General features: G+C 44.5%; 1 protein-coding gene across 6 annotated transcripts in view; it reads right to left on the bottom strand.

Annotated features, from left to right (window-relative positions):
- Window positions 1-16582, bottom strand: part of FSD1L (fibronectin type III and SPRY domain containing 1 like) — a 126138-nt gene that overhangs the window by 84957 nt on the left and 24599 nt on the right. For 4 of the 6 annotated variants that reach the window (XM_068234431.1, XM_068234430.1, XM_068234432.1 and 1 more), the window contains exon 2: window positions 8386-8439. The exons of 1 other annotated variant lie outside the window; for it this stretch is intronic. In XM_068234431.1, the coding sequence (XP_068090532.1) occupies window positions 8386-8439 (54 nt within the window). Of the gene's footprint in view, window positions 1-2472; window positions 2517-8385; window positions 8440-16582 lie in introns of those variants that run through there. One more of the 6 variants, XM_068234435.1, reaches the window with a different exon arrangement.

The raw sequence follows: 16582 nt of genomic DNA, 5'->3' as shown, positions 1-16582 counted from the left end.
AAATTGACAATTGTGTGTAAAAAAAAAAAAAAAAAAAAAAAAAAAAAAAAAATTGTCATTTACAGAGATATTTCTCCCACCCAGCATCTGTATGTGTAAAAATACACCACAAAACACATTATACTACTTCTCCTGAGTACGGCAGTACCACATGTGTGGCACTTTTTTGCACCCTAAGTGCGCGAAGGGGCCCAAAGTCCAATGAGTACCTTTAGGATTTCACAGGTCATTTTGCGACATTTAGTTTCAAGACTACTCTTCACGGTTTAGGGCCCCTAAAATGCCAGGGCAGTATAGGAACCCCACAAATGACCCCATTCTAGAAAGAAGACACCCAAAGGTATTCCGTTAGGAGTATGGTGAGTTCATAGAAGATTTAATCTTTTGTCACAAGTTAGCGGAAAATGACACTTTGTGAAAAAAAAACAATTAAAATCAATTTCCGCTAATTTGTGACAAAAAAAAAAAAAAAAAAAAAAATCTTCTATGAACTCACCATACTCCTAACAGAATACCTTGGGGTGTCAGAGTCAAAGTCAGAGATGCTTTAAAATGGGAAAATTCACTTTTTGCACCATAGTTTGTAAACGCTATAACTTTTACCCAATCCAATAAATATACACTGAATTTTTTTTTATTTTATCAGACATGTAGCAGAATAACTTTCGCGCTCAAATGTATAGGAAATTTTACTTTATTTGAAAAATGTCAGCACAGAAAGTTAAAAAAGTCATTTTTTTTACAAAATGCATGTCTTTTTTGATGAATATAATAAAAACTAAAACTCGCAGCAGCAATCAAATAGCACCAAAAGAAAGCTGTATTAGTGACAAGAAAAGGAGGTAAAATTCATTTAGGTGGTAGGTTGTATGACCGAGCAATAAACCGTGAAAGCTGCAGTGGTCTGAATGGAAAAAAAGGCTCTGGTCCTTAAGGGGTGAAAAGACTGTGGTCCTCAAGTGGTTAAAGATTCATGTTCCAGCCATGTCACATAATTTACCATTTGCTATACATCCTGAATTCTAGTGAAGGCTAGATGATAGGCTCAAAGATCTGGGCTTGATTCACTAAGACAAATAGCATGCCTTATCAGAGTTAACACTCCTTATCAGAGATAACACCCCTTATCAATGTTAACACGCCTTATCAGAGTAACATACGAACCCGCAGGGGCTCAGGGCAGGACGAGTGGAGCTCTCGTCATTGCCAATTAGCAGGCATAAGTTCGTAGTGCTCGTGCTGTGCTACTCTGATAAGGCGTGTTATTTATGAGAAGGAGTGTTATTTGTCTTAGTAAATCAAGCCCTTGGACTTTGCAGAGAACATTTGCTGGCACAACACAAATACTCAGAATAAATTAATCAAAAGTTATAGCAAGGAGCATAAATCAATATCTGCAGAATTTGATATGCAATATGGCCATAAATTATAACAAAGGACTGCAAAACAACAGAAAAGAGCGCTTTGAGAGACTAAATAGTATGTAAAAGTCACTGTCCTATCCAGGGCAGATCTCACCTGGAAGATATCGGCTGTCAGCCAATATAAGCGTGTGCCCCCTTTAAAGAGAACCCGAGGTGGATCTGGGGGGGGCAGGTGGGACACAAAGGCATGTTCTCTGCCTCCTGACATGCCTCTGTGTCCCCCAACCGCCACTCTCTAGCATAGCATCCCTAATCATACACTGCTGTCAGAAATGACAACAAATCAAGATTTTGGCAACAGACAAACCAACAGACCGTAGAATTGTTAGATTGAAGGAAGTGGAAAAACACTACACAAAACAGAGCCCTAAGAACATGTTTAGATTGAAAGACCCATGTTCTCAAAATTAGGTTTGATAAATAAAAACCTAGCAGTCTCAAGACATTTTCTGCTGCCCTATATGCCAGTGTAAGCAACCTGAAAAAGTAAAATATGTCAAAATATACGTTATTGTAAATACATCTCAGACTGCTTTTATCATGTAACTAGTATCTGTGTATTGATGTCACATGCATTCCCTACAACAAATGTATAGTCTTTCTTTTAAGGCAAATGGGACAGGGCTAAAAAAGAAATATCACGGTGCTGCCATGTGACTAAGATAGCTAGAACACACACAGTGATTCTTTCTTTTCATGTGTAGCCCTGTCTGAATCATGCAGAAGTCACATTACAAATTACAAAAGTATTACTGTTTTCAAATTAGAGATATGTAATTTGTAATGTGACTTCTGCATGGTTCAAAATGGGTTACAAATGCTACGTTACCTGACTCAGATGAGAAGACATGTATATATGTATATGCCATGTGAAATAAATAAATGTGTGTGTGTGTGTGTGTGTGTGTGTGTGTGTGTGTGTGTGTGTGTGTGTGTGTGTGTGTGTGTGTGTGTGTGTGTGTGTGTGTGTGTGTGTGTGTGTGTGTGTGTGTGTGTGTGTGTGTGTGTGTCTGCCATGCTATCAGACCATAGTGTGAACAAAAGTTACCTTTTAAAGTGACAGCTGATAAGTGGTAACATAGGAGGCAGATGCTACAGACCCATCTTCTATAACCACCCCTTCTTCTGTCAAATTCGCCACACTGGTATGGTGTCCAGAGACTGCCAGCATCCAGGTAATTTTCACCTCTTCAGTTAGGGAAAATATGATAATAAGCACTGGATGTTAAAACATAGCTCCGCTCAGGCTTTGAATTGTAACTTTTGACAATGTGGGATTTGCTTACAGTTTTTATAGCTGCCAGAAGATAGAGTCTCCCTGGAAACAGTTTTCCTCACTCTTTGTAGGAGACGTAGATATGTATTTTCAATGGGCACAGAGAGAGCAATTAAGAAAACTTTTGTAGAGTGTGAAATAAATGGAACATCTGTCAAGATTTTACTGCCAGGAGAGAAATTGGCATTTTTTTTAGGGTAAAAAGGTGAAAACATAACCTGAAAAATACTGCAGCATCACCTAGAAATACACTGTCAACAGGCATACGTACATTAACCCCCCTGGCAGTATGATTATTTCCGGATTTAAGGGTCTTTTTAAAAGGTTTCAGACCCTAAAACCAGGAAAAAAAATCATGCCGCCAGAATGCCAGCAGCAGCCCCTGCCCTCACTCACCTCCCTGGGCTCCAGCACTGCAATTTTACCTCCGTTCTCCGGGTGGTGCTGGAATAGTTGGATCAATGAGGCGATCTCACCAGAGTGATTCAGAGCCTCCGAGGACAGGAAGGATAATGGCTACCCACGTCTGGATCCCCCGGGAGGTAAGTAAAAACACCCGCTGCACGCTATACTCTGCACAGAGCTCCCAGCAGCTAGCTCAAGCATGTCATGAACAGCTGATCATGTCAAACACTTCAAAAACCAGACCACAAGGCAGACACAAACCACAAGAGTTCTTAAAGAGAGCCCGAGGTGGGCTCATAGATTTAAAAAAACCGAAGGCTACCTGATCGGAGGCTGAGCGGATAAGGTAGCCGCAAAAAACGCTGCTCTCCGACGCTCCCGTGGGCCGCACTGGTCCACTTTTAGTTTCGTGACCTCTGGCTCACGACGCTGGAAAAAAAGAGATGGATTCTCTTAATCAGTGTGCAGGGAGACAGGGGGAGCGGCAGGAGCTTCCCTCTAAATTGGCCCTAAACTACGACGGACATATAACTGATAGGGATTAGATTGTGAGCCCTTCAGAGGGACAGTTAGTATTACTAACAAGACATCGGATATTGGTTTTACTGGGCACACACTAGTCAATTTTCCAAAAAAGTGTCAGTGCTCGACTATTGTATGGTCAAGCACTAGATGTTGGTTTTACAGGGTGCCTGGCTATTATATACCCGATATTCTGCAGAGAGCCAGCACTTGGTTAGTATTAGGGGACAATGTAGAGGGAGGTTAGAATTAACAGTTCAGGTGAGGAAGTTAAGGTGGCCATACACTCATTAGATTAGCAGCAGATAGTTCATCAGATAGATTTTCTGATCTATTTGATGTGTTTAGGAACATTTTTTACTAGGAACAGATTTCCAATAGATTTCAGTATGAAATGTATTTAAAATCGATCTGATGGCATTTTTTTTGCCATCAGAATTCCATTAGGTCCAATGCAAAATGATAAGCCATCTCAAGAGATAAGCCTAAATTTTCCAACGTGTCAGATCGATTGAAATCGATCAAAATCTGCCGCAAATCAATCGATTGGTGAGTGTATGGGCCCCTTTAGAGTTTAGCATTTACAAAGGGGTTTGCACTGGGGAGGGTTAGGCATCAGGAAGAAGTTAAAGTTATGGTTGGAGCTACGATGGGAAAGGGGGGTTGTATTTAAAGGGTAAGAGGTTCGAAATTACACTTAGGGATGGCAGATCCATAGTAAACATAGCTGAAATCTCAGAAACTGTTGATGCATGAACTTACATCACCCGACACCCAAATAAACACAAAGCAAACTGTACTCTTGTAGAAACAAAAGGCACTTAAAAAGAAAAAAAAAAAGAAAAGAAAAAAAAAGAAACCGCCATAGTGCAAAAATCTCATGACTGCCCACACATGTAGGCAGAGGAAATACAGCAGATCTAACCAGAAAAGAAAAAATGCAGTGGGTTCAGGATCAAACTATACTCAGGGTAAAGTCTGTATGTTCCTAGACAATGCTAGATTATTATACATATGGAATTACAGGTGCACATGCACCTTACATTAATACTGCAAATAAAGATGCAGACAAGACATGCTGCTGAAGTAAAGCAGAGCAATGTGTACAGTTTCTATGGAGGGGGAGGGGGGGGGGGGGGGGGTGAAGGGACAACAGGTGGCACATGATAGAGTGGCTCCCAGTGGGGCAGGGTAAGAAGGGGAGCAATGCACTCTCGCATCAATGTTGCTTAAAGTCTTTACCAAGGTGGCCCCGAATGACCACTTTAGTGAAGATCCAACTAGCATTAGATTTTCTCTTTTATTTGTTATTAAAGCGGTTCATAACCCCCATATTAAGCCAGAAACACAAAAAAACATATCAGCTGATAGTAAATTACTGTAATAACTTACCTATCATGTTTACAATAGATTGTATATTGTAAATTTCGATAAATTTGATCATAAAGCATAAAACCCCTTCATAGAGGCATCCATCTTTACTGCTACTCTCTTGAAGCTGAAAATTACATCATATCCTCCCTGTCTTTTGTTTCCTGGTTTTACAAGATTACTTGTTTTGCCCGCCCCTCTCTCTGAGTCCACAATCCCTCCCAGTCTGTGCAAGTTGCCTTGACAACAGTGTGACCTCATTCAGATGAGACACGCTGTTGTAGCAGAGACAGAGAGCAGGCTACTAATTGCTTCCAAACGTTCCCGCACATCTGCTATTTATCTTTTGACACTGCTAGACCTGGTAAGCCCTTATCAGAATGTCAAGTTAGATAAACGTCAAGTTAGATAAACGTTAGATATGCTTAAAAAAAAAAAAAAAGGAAGATATAATGATTTGTATATGTAGTACAGCTAAGAAATAAAACATTAGGAGCAGAGACATAAGTCTAATGTTGTTTCAAGTACAGGAAGATTTAAGAAACTCCAGTTATTTATGCAAAAGAGCCATTGAGCTCCAAGACTTTCAAAGTCGCAGAGATATCGGTCTTCTGAAGCTTGTTATCTCAACTATCAGTCACTGTATTTTCTTTTTCTCTCCAGAGGACAGGTCAATAGTTCACTGGCCTGCTCTGTAAAATCGTTTAGAATGCTGAGTAGTGTGTAAACTGCAAATATTAGAGAATGATGTAATGTTATCAAAAACACTATATAACTGAAAATAAAAATATGAGAATGTTTTCTTTGCTACTAATGTTCTAGTAATTATCCGTACTACACAACCAATTTATTATTTCATAATTTTTTTCCGCTTCAGTGTATCTTTAATTGGTTATGCTGCTCTTTTTTAACCTACATACTGCACATTATTGCGCTCTCTGTGCGTTTTTTTTTTCTGAAAGGTTATTGGATAAATCCAGGATTTCTCATACAGTATGGTACAGACAGTCAGTGGTGCAAAAAGTAGCCAAAGTCTAGGCTCCCGATTAGGTATTTTGCTAGTGATTTATTTGATAGTAACTAACTTTTTCTATACAGATGAAAACAAGTCAGGAACTGAGAGCCTACACAGGATCTAGAAATACATCTGTGTCTGAAATATGGAGTAAAAAGGGAAATATTAATTTGCGCTTTACAAACCACTAGCCAAGCCAAAATTAAATGTTATTTAAAATGACCCCACCAGTCCTAAACACAAATCCTACTCCACTAACTTTAAAAGAAGAATCTATATTGCAAAAAGGCATGCCAGAAATCAGACAGGAGGCTTGCCAGCACCCCGTACAATTCAAAAGCAGTCCCGCCAAAGACCGCTGCATAATCGAAGATGTTAATGACAAACACGGCAACTTCCCAGAATGCTTATGTGCCATCCAAAGCAGGCCTTTGTGGAATTTACCAAACATAAGAGAGAACCACCAGACACTCCCTGCTGAGGTTTAAATACCTGGGCACAAAACAAGAGTAATTATAGGGGTTGCCAAGACCCCCACAAGAAAAGCTTTGTCTGCTTGCCTCTTGCTACAACAGGAAGCCCAGGATTAAGAGGACCCTGCTGGAGCGAAGGCCAACACAGGCCCTGCAGAATAGGTTAACATTCTGATCAAAAAAGTCTGCTCCAGGGTCTTCTGGGACTTATTCTTCATCCAGTGTGCTTCTGACATTACCACTACCAGGACACCTGGTACTTGTAGTTCTATAAGTACCATTTGTTTTGCTGTGGACAACAGCAAGTCTACTGAGACTTTTGGGACTTGTAGTGCATTTACCATATTAAAAGAATTCAAATCTTGGTGGTTATTTCTAGGAATATTGAGACATTTTATACAATGGTGTTTGCAGTCTGTTGTCCACAGTTTGTATCGACATGCTTTAGGCTATTGTATAGAAATTTATTTTTTATAAAAAAAAAAAAAGTACTCTATTTACTACTATGGTGGTTGCAGTGCTTTCTGCCCTGCCTTCTCTCAACTCTGTTTTAACAGTCTTGTGACACCGGGGATCATGAAGATGCAAAGTACAGCACGTATTGTAAGCCCTCATGGTGAGGACATTATACATGCAATTGGTGCCATTTCATGTGAGCAGGTGTGAGTGGTACCAGTGATGTTGTATAGAATTGCCTTTATTGGTAACCATGACACTAGACACAATTCTGAGAATGTGCTTTGAGTAAAGTGGAGGGAAGGATGTAGATGACTGAGAAGCAATATCACTCTCAGGAGGATCTCGCAGGGAAGGAGGCTGCACTTCAATGAATTCTCCCCCATTAGGAGAGACTAAAACACATCCATAATGGATCCATTGAATTCCCACAAGGATGCATAACATTTTATTCACTTTCAGGGATTTCTAAGTGTCTGTAAGCAAAAGCTGTGACTCTTTTGTACCTATTTCTAAGTGAAAACTGAGATTTGTGCGCCAAATTATTATTATTTATTGGATTTATAAAGCACCAACATCTTACGCAGCACTGGACAATAAATAAGGTTACAGACAATGATAACAGGGGTGACCAACAACACAATACAGGTAATAAGTAGTAAGACACGCAATGCCAGATCATGCACTGTAATAGTAGTCCTAATCATACAAGTTCACATTATTCTGTGTGCAAGATCAGGTAGGATACACAAGGAGGTAGGGCCCTGCCAAAGGCTTACAATCCAACAGGAGGGAGTGGTGACATGATAGGAGAGGGGCTGCATCGAGAGGTTCTCAGCAGAAAGAGTTAGGAGCATCAGCGAGGTGGTGTAGGCCTTCTTGAAGAGGTGAGTTTTGAGGGCTTGTTTGCAGGTGTTGGCGGAGGCAAGCCTGATAGCCAGCGGGAGAGCGATCTACAGGATGGGGGCAGCGCTAGTAAAGTCCTGTAGTCGTGCATAGGAGTGCGAGATGTGTGGGGTGGTTAGGAGGAGATAGTTGGAGAAGTGGAGTGGGCGGCAAGGTGTGTATCTGCTGATTGGGTCAAATAGGCTTTAAAAACTCCCTCAATGGCACATTTTTGTAAATGTTAAAAACACTACAAAACAGATTTTGCCTTCCAGTTTTCATGGAAGATAAGTGGAACACATTTAATTTGTTTTGAAACAAGGAAAGCATAAAAACTATGACTTCTGAACGTATAAACTGACTTTATATTATAAACCATCAAACTCTACTAAATAGGTTTAGAAAAATAATTGCGACATAAAATGGAGTTCTACCCCAAAACTAATCAAATAATGAGGGAGGCTACATTAAATGTTAACAGAAAATACAGAAATAAATGAAGGCACTGCAGCTCACTTGGAAGCAGCAATGTCTGCCGCTGTTTGTGACTCTACTTACCCCAATATCCTGCGCCCAGTTTGACGGCGCTGAAGTCGATTGGATGCCAGCTCCCTGTGCACGTCAGACAAACAAAAAGCAACAGACAGAGGTAAGCTTGCTGCAGTGAAGTTTGGCAACATCCTTGCAATGTACATAACTGTCCAGGAAGCATCATTTTCTTCACGAGAGTTTGGGCATCAATCACGTATTATTGATTACTCATTTGTATGTTCCAATATTTTCGATTTTAGTAATTCTGTGTTAGGCTTTAGGATGTTTGAGACTTTCCAAGCCAAGCTATTTTTTAATTGATTGGTTATTCCTTCAGCTAGCTAATTACCGTAGCTGAAAATCCTGAAGGACAGTCTAGCTACACCACATCAAGGAAAAGTGTTAAAATAAAAAGGATCAAACTCACAGTGAAGCTGAAACCAGCGGAGTTAAACAATATCAAAGATAGAGCAAGTCACCTCTCAATATAAACAAAGAAAAATATGCACAGGGCCCTTGACAAACATCATTCATCACTGAACAAAGACATACCGTATTTTTCGGACTATAAGACGCACTTTTTCTCCCCCAAAAGTGGGGAGAAAAAGTCAGTGCGTCTTATGGTCCGAATACTAAAATTCCGACCAGCGGCAATAGCTACAAAGTCCCCCCTCCTCAATGCCTTTGAGGATTCTGGGATGTAAACTGGTGACAGCCTGCTGCGGCTTGCTTTAGAAGCACCTGATCTCACCTCGGCTATCATGTCCCCCCGGCAATGAGCGTCTCTCTGCGCGCCACCTTTGTCATCTCCGGCCACTTTATGTGCCTGCTAGCTGCTGGGGGCTATTCGGCATCAAAATCCATGGAGCCCGAATGCAGCCGCCGGCGATGGGGATCGATGACATTCCAGGCAGCATCCATAGCAGTAGCATTGCAGCGGCAGCAAGATCGTCCCTCTTTCCTCCACGCTGATGGAAATCCACACACTGCTGGTCTGTTCGTTGATTGGAAGCTCTGATCTCGGAGGCGGGACCACCGCTCGTCATTGCAGCCAATCACAGCAATTCCTGAGCAAAGGGAGACAGACAGACAAGCAGCGTGGGGATTTCAATCAGTGTGGAGGAAAGAGGGACAATCTTGCTGCCGCTGCAATGCTACTGCTATGGATGCTGCCTGGAATGTCATCGATCCCCATCGCCGGCGGCTGCATTCGGCCGAATAGCCCCCAGCAGCTAGCAGGCACATAAAGTGGCCGGAGATGACAAAGGTGGCGCGCAGAGAGACGCTCATTGCCGGGGGGACATGATAGCCGAGGTGAGATCAGGTGCTTCTAAAGCAAGCCGCAGCAGGCTGTCACTGGTTAGTCAGTCACCTTGCCAATGCTTGTTTCCTGTCCAGCGCCTTAGCCAATTTGGAGGGAGCTGAGGGTGATTGATGCGGCCAGCAGATAGTTTTATCTGTGTACGATGTCCCCAATCACTGCAGGCTTATCTATGATCGTTGTGCCACGGATATCACACGGTAGCTCCCTACATGTGATAAATGAACATAGTGTGTGTCCACAGATGTGTCCTTTATGTTCTGTCCCATCAATTATTGTGTCATGTGCAGAACATTATGTCGCTGTGTATGGGGTCCCATATGTTTAGGTACATTACATGTCATCTCTGTGTGGAGTGTGATAGAGGTCTGATTCCACCCACAGTTCAACCTGACTTTTCTAATCAGGGGTGCATGTTTAGCATTCAACTTTGATTGGTCAATTGGCGGTACACTGCTTAACTCCTCTCATCATGGGTCACTCCTTGGCAAGTCCTCACACACAAGGGGGAAAGAGAAGGACAAGGGACAGAGTTGTACACAGGGTACACAAAATGTACAGGGGGAAACAACAGTTAGATAATAATTGGGAGGGAAAGGTCTACAAGATGCCCCTGCACCATGGATGCACAAGGTTTAGTGTATATACTGTATATATATATATATATATATATATATATATATATATATATATATATATATATATATATATATATATATATATATATTTTTTTTTTTTTTTTCCCAGTATGTTTGTCCTTTAAACCTAGGTGCGTCTTATGGTCAGGTACGTCTTATGGTCCGAAAAATACGGTAAGTCTACATTAAGATTACCAGTACATTTACATAATGCTGCATCATTTGCTGTCTCTTCTCTTTCACTGACAAATGCAGCAACACATCTCTCTGAAAGCTCCAATTTAGAAACCAACACTCTAAAGCTGAAAGTACATTTGCATACACACTCTAGATTTTCCTTGACTTGGACAAAATAAGCTAACAATGCAGAGTTTGTGCAAGTATCATTGAGGATGCCTTTAGTGAGTAATCATGCTGGATCACTATCAAGCAAGATTTATTGTTCTTGCAGGAACATCAACTGAAGTGGTGGCTGCAGGGTGGATCCCATGTATCCCCTCTATATATGACTGAACAGGCTGCTCAGTAGGAGCCAAGCAGTATCAGTGTTCTCCTCAGAATTTTTTTCCAGCCGGGTGGCATGAAAAAGCAGCCGGGTGGGGCAAGGTGAGAGAATGCAGGCCCGGAGCTTCTCTGTATAACTCTGCTTACTGCAGAGAAGGAGGTAAGCCGATGACAGCTCACCAAAACTAGCCAGGTGGAGCACATGGCTAAAAGAGCCTGGGGAAAATGCAGAGTATGACTGCACAGAAGCACAAAACTGAAATGTTGTTTCTGGCAGCAAAAATGTCAAGTATGAACGTAGCTTAAATCATAAGCCGCATTTTCCACAGAAGGTTAAACTGCAGGATTGTTGGGGAGCTCAGCCTTACAGGCAGCTGAATGGTAGCCTTTAACTCCACACATCATAGTTTGACATGCAGTGGTGTTACCCGGTGGCAAAGGCCCATGCCAATAACTAGCAAGCACCTGGCCGGTGCAGGGGAGCAGCTGACAGAGTGAATTCATCACCTTTAGCCTCCTGTAAAAATGTTAGGCAAACACTAGGTTTTACCTGATCAGGAAAACAATCAATTCCCTGATCAGAGACCAACTGGGGGATTATCAATACTTTTATTGACTTGCATCGTTCGATTATGATCACATTTAGGAAAAACTTGACTAAAAACTGATCAGCAGGCATCTCCGTTAATTTTGTACCATTAAATGCAGCATAAAGCTATGCAAACCTGATCACCAATGTTTGATTGATTGAAGAATGGACATTCCAAATCAATGTTTGAACAGTATATCAAAAATGACCAAGATTGCCCAATCTTTTAATAATATTTTTGTTCAATTTAATGTTTGGATTTCTAACAACATTACAGCATATTATATGCCTATAGGTGTATACACATGCTAGTCTACACTTGGCGGATATGGCCTGGATAGTCTTCCCCTACTGAGAATCTAGTATATATAGTCATCAAAAAAGCTGTATTGCCAGATAGTCTTGGCCGAGTGCATTGTTCTTCTCCTTACCCTGGCCTTCAGAAGCTGCTGTGTTGTGTGCTGCTCCATTATGCACCACAGTGCTGTCCCTCCTCCTCCTTTCATAGCAATAAATTGTGTTGCTAACCTGCACTTGGCCCAAAACTGACAACTGAGGGCTTGAGTTCCGATCGCTGTAGGCAACAGTTATTGCAGGGCTGTGGAGTCTGAGTTGAGGAGTCGGATCAATTTTTGGTAGTTGGAATCGGAGGTGGTGGTTTCATAAACTGAGGAGTCGGAGTTGGATGATTTTTGTACCAAATACACAGCCGTGGTAAGTATTAGACTATGGAGTCTGAACCAGTTTGGGTACCTGGAGTTGAAGACAGAGTCGATGGTTTCATAAACTGAGAAGTAGGATTTGGATGATTTTTAAACCGACTCCACTGCCCTGAGTTATTGAGCAGGTTTATGCACCCTACCTCTATAAGTAACTGCAACATATGTAAAGTATAGTCTATTGTTGTCTGTAAACCACAGAAACAAGTACTGTCTCTACTTTCTGCTGTAGGCTAAAACGCTTATCAAATTGGACTTTTTTTTTAGCCCTACAAGAAATAGATATACTTGACTCTCCATGTAACTTTAGTTGATATGCCCAGATCTCAGTAGAGATATAAAAGAGTCACAGACTTCACATACTCATTCTGATGCAAATGAAGCAAGCTATGTGAAAAAAAAAAAAACCCAGGCCATTCATGACATCTGTCTTGATGAATGCTACATGAATATGAAAAGGATCTGGGGAAACTAGCACCAGCAAGTGGTTTCACTGCAAGCTATCTAATGTCAAGTGTAATGCTGGGCATAAACGGTTCGTTTCTGTCACTCGAATCTGCAGTCAATTCTCTTATCTTCCGCTCGTTTTTCTTATCTTTTCCCATTCCCTTCTATCAGAAATAGAGCAGCGAAACGATCGAGCGGGAGATCGGACATGTCGGAAATTGTCTATCGAGCCATCAATCTGGCTCAAAAACTAACCGTGTATTCCCAGCATAGGGATATAGTAACTAAACTATACTGATTTCTGTGAACTATATACAGTGGCTTGCAAAAGTATTCGGCCCCCTTGAAGTTTTCCACATTTTGTCACATTACTGCCACAAACATGAATCAATTTCATTGGAATTCCATGTGAAAGACCAATACAAGTGGTGTACACGTGAGAAGTGGAATGAAAATCATACAGGATTCCAAACATTTTTTACAAATCAATAACTGCAAAGTGGGGTGTGCGTAATTATTCAGCCCCTTGAGCCAACACTTTGTAGAACCACCTTTTGCTGCAGTTACACCTGCCAGTCTTTTAGGGTATGTCTCTTCCAGCTTTGCACATTGAGAGACTGAAATATTTGCCCATTCTTCTTTGCAAAAGTGCTCCAGCTCAGTGAGATTAGATGGACAGCGTTTGTGAACAGTTCTCAATTCTATCAATTCTCGATTGGATTTAGATCTGGACTTTGACTGGGCCATTCTAACACATGAATATGTTTTGATTAAACCAGCCGTGCCCAACCTACGGCCCGCGGGCCATTTGTGGCCCGCGAAGCCAGTTTCTGTGGCCCGCGCGGTGTCTGCCTGCGGAGGGGGAGAGGATCAGGTGGTATTGCGTGGCATCGGCACTCGGCGGGACGCGCATACACCAGCGTGCACTCGTATTCAGCCCCGGGTAGCGCTGGGATAGTTAGAAAGCCTCGCTCATTGGTTACTCCAGGAACCTTCCTCCAATAGGAATCAGCCTAATTCCTATTGGAGGAAGGTTCCTGCAGTAACCAATGAGCGAGGCTTTCTAACTATCCTAGCGCTACCCGGGGCTGAATACGAGTGCACACTGGTGTATGCGCGTCCCGCCGAGTGCCATACTACGCAGCACTACCCGATCCTCTCCTCCTCCGCAGGCAGACACCGCGAGCAGACAACGGGACACACACTGTGACAGCCTCCTCAGCCCCACACAGAGCTGACAGCCTCCTCAGCCCCACACAGAGCCGACAGCCTCCTCAGCCCCACACAGAGCCGACAGCCCCCTCAGCCCCACACAGAGCCGACAGCCCCCTCAGCCCCACACAGAGCCGACAGCCTCCTCAGCCCCACACAGAGCCGACAGCCCCCTCAGCCCCACACAGAGCCGACAGCCCCCTCAGCCCCACACAGAGCCGACAGCCCCCTCAGCCCCACACAGAGCCGACAGCCCCCTCAGCCCCACACAGAGCCGACAGCCCCCTCAGCCCCACACAGAGCCGACAGCCCCCTCAGCCCCACACAGAGCCGACAGCCCCCTCAGCCCCACACAGAGCCGACAGCCCCCTCAGCCCCACACAGAGCCGACAGCCCCCTCAGCCCCACACAGAGCCGACAGCCCCCTCAGCCCCACACAGAGCTGACAGCCCCCTCAGCCCCACACAGAGCTGACAGCCCCCTCAGCCCCACACAGAGCTGACAGCCCCCTCAGCCCCACACAGAGCTGACAGCCCCCTCAGCCCCACACAGAGCGGACAGCCTCATCAGCCCCACACAGAGCCGACAGCCCCCTCAGCCCCACACAGAGCCGACAGCCCCCTCAGCCCCACACAGAGCTGACAGCCCCCTCAGCCCCACACAGAGCCGACAGCCCCCTCAGCCCCACACAGAGCCGACAGCCTCCTCAGCCCCACACAGAGCTGACAGCCCCCTCAGCCCCACACAGAGCTGACAGCCCCCTCAGCCCCACACAGAGCTGACAGCCCCCTCAGCCCCACACAGAGCTGACAGCCCCCTCAGCCCCACACAGAGCTGACAGCCCCCTCAGCCCCACACAGAGCTGACAGCCCCCTCAGCCCCACACAGAGCTGACAGCCCCCTCAGCCCCACACAGAGCTGACAGCCTCCTCAGCCCCACACAGAGCTGACAGCCCCCTCAGCCCCACACAGAGCTGACAGCCTCCTCAGCCCCACACAGAGCTGACAGCCTCCTCAGCCCCACACAGAGCTGACAGCCTCCTCAGCCAGGACACTACAGGCCACGTGTGGGTAATTAGGCCTCTGTTCCTCCTCAGCAGAGCTGACAGCCTCCTCAGCCAGCACACTAAAGGCCACTCTGATACCATTGCTGCATTAATCTGCCGCAAACTTCTTATTAAGAAAATGTGCATCAAATGGTGAGTACAACAATTCTTATATTGTCGTTTTCTTTCCATTTCCAACACCATGTTAACTGTTACTAGAAAACCGTTAAACGTTTTACATCGAAATTTTGTATGCATGTGTTCCGGCCCTCGAGATTTTTCTTGATTTGAAGTTCGGCCCTCGGGCCAAAAAAGGTTGAGCACCACTGGATTAAACCATTCCATTGTTGCCCTAGCTTTATGTTTAGGGTCGTTGTCCTGCTGGAAGGTGAACCTCCGCCCCAGTCTCAAGTCTTTTGCAGACTCCAAGAGGTTTTCTCCCAAGATTGCCCTGTGTTTGGCTCCATTCATCTTCCCATCAACTCTGACGAGCTTCACTGTCCCTGCTGAAGAGAAGCACCCCCAAAGCATGATGCTGCCACCACTATATTTGACAGTGGGGATGGTGCATATTGAGTGATGTACAGTGTTAGTTTTCCGCCAGGGCTGCACGATTTTAGGGAAAAATCGAAATTGCGATTTTTCTCTCAGAAATTGCAATTTCGATTTTTCCCCGATTTTTTTTTTCAAATGCTGGGGGGGGGGAGAAAGAGGTTGGTCCGCACTGCCCGTTCCTGTCCGTAATACTTTGCTTCTGGCCCCGCTGTGCGCGGATTTGCCAGAAGCAGTGAATATGTATGAGAGTTAATGAGCGGGGAAGGGGGGGCGGATCCACTCCAGCAAGCGGCCGGGCACATGCAGCATTACCAATCACTGGCTAGCGATTAAATGACGGCAGCGGTAGGCGGAGCTGTATGCTCTGTACAGCTCCGCCTACCACTGCCGTCATTCCATCGCTAGCCAGTGATAGGTAATGCTGTATGATGTGCCTGGCCGCTCGCTCTAGTGGATCCGCCCCCCGCTCATTAACACTCATACATATTCACTGCTTCTGGCCAATCCGCGCACAGCGGGGCCAGAAGCAGTGAATATGTATGAGCGTTAATGAGCGGGGGGCGGATCCACTAGAGCGAGCGGCCAGGCACATCATACAGCATTACCTATCACTGGCTAGCGATGGAATGACGGCAGTGGTAGGCGGAGCTGTACAGAGCATACAGCTCCGCCTACCGCTGCCGTCATTCCATGCTAGCCAGTGATTGGTAATGCTGTATGTGCCCGGCCGCTCGCTGGAGTGGATCCGCCCCCCCCCCCCCCCCCCCCCGCTCATTAACTCTCATACATATTCACTGCTTCTGGCCAATCCGCGCACAGCGGGGCCAGAAGCAAAGTATTAAACAGCAGACCGAAAAAACCGATTGTACTGACGATCAGCAGATCGTCTTGCCACGAACCGCGGTTTCGGTTTTAAACCGAAAAACCGTGCAGCCCTATTTTCCGCCACACATAGCGTTTTGCATTTTGGCCAAAAAGTTCCATTTTGGTCTCTTTCGACCAGAGCACCTTCTTCCACATGTTTGCTGTGTCCCCCACATGGCTTGTGGCAAACTGCAAACGGGACTTCTTATGCTTTTCTGTTAACAATGGCTTTCTTCTTGCCACTCTTCCATAAAGGCCAACTTTGTGCAGTGCATGACTAATAGTTGTCCTATGGACAGATTCCCCCACCTGAGCTGTAGATCTCTGCA

The sequence above is a fragment of the Hyperolius riggenbachi genome, chromosome 1, assembly GCF_040937935.1.
Source record: "Hyperolius riggenbachi isolate aHypRig1 chromosome 1, aHypRig1.pri, whole genome shotgun sequence".
NCBI lineage: Eukaryota > Metazoa > Chordata > Amphibia > Anura > Hyperoliidae > Hyperolius > Hyperolius riggenbachi.
The sequence above is the reverse complement of the archived record's forward strand: the minus strand, read 5'-3'. Positions and strand labels throughout refer to the sequence as shown.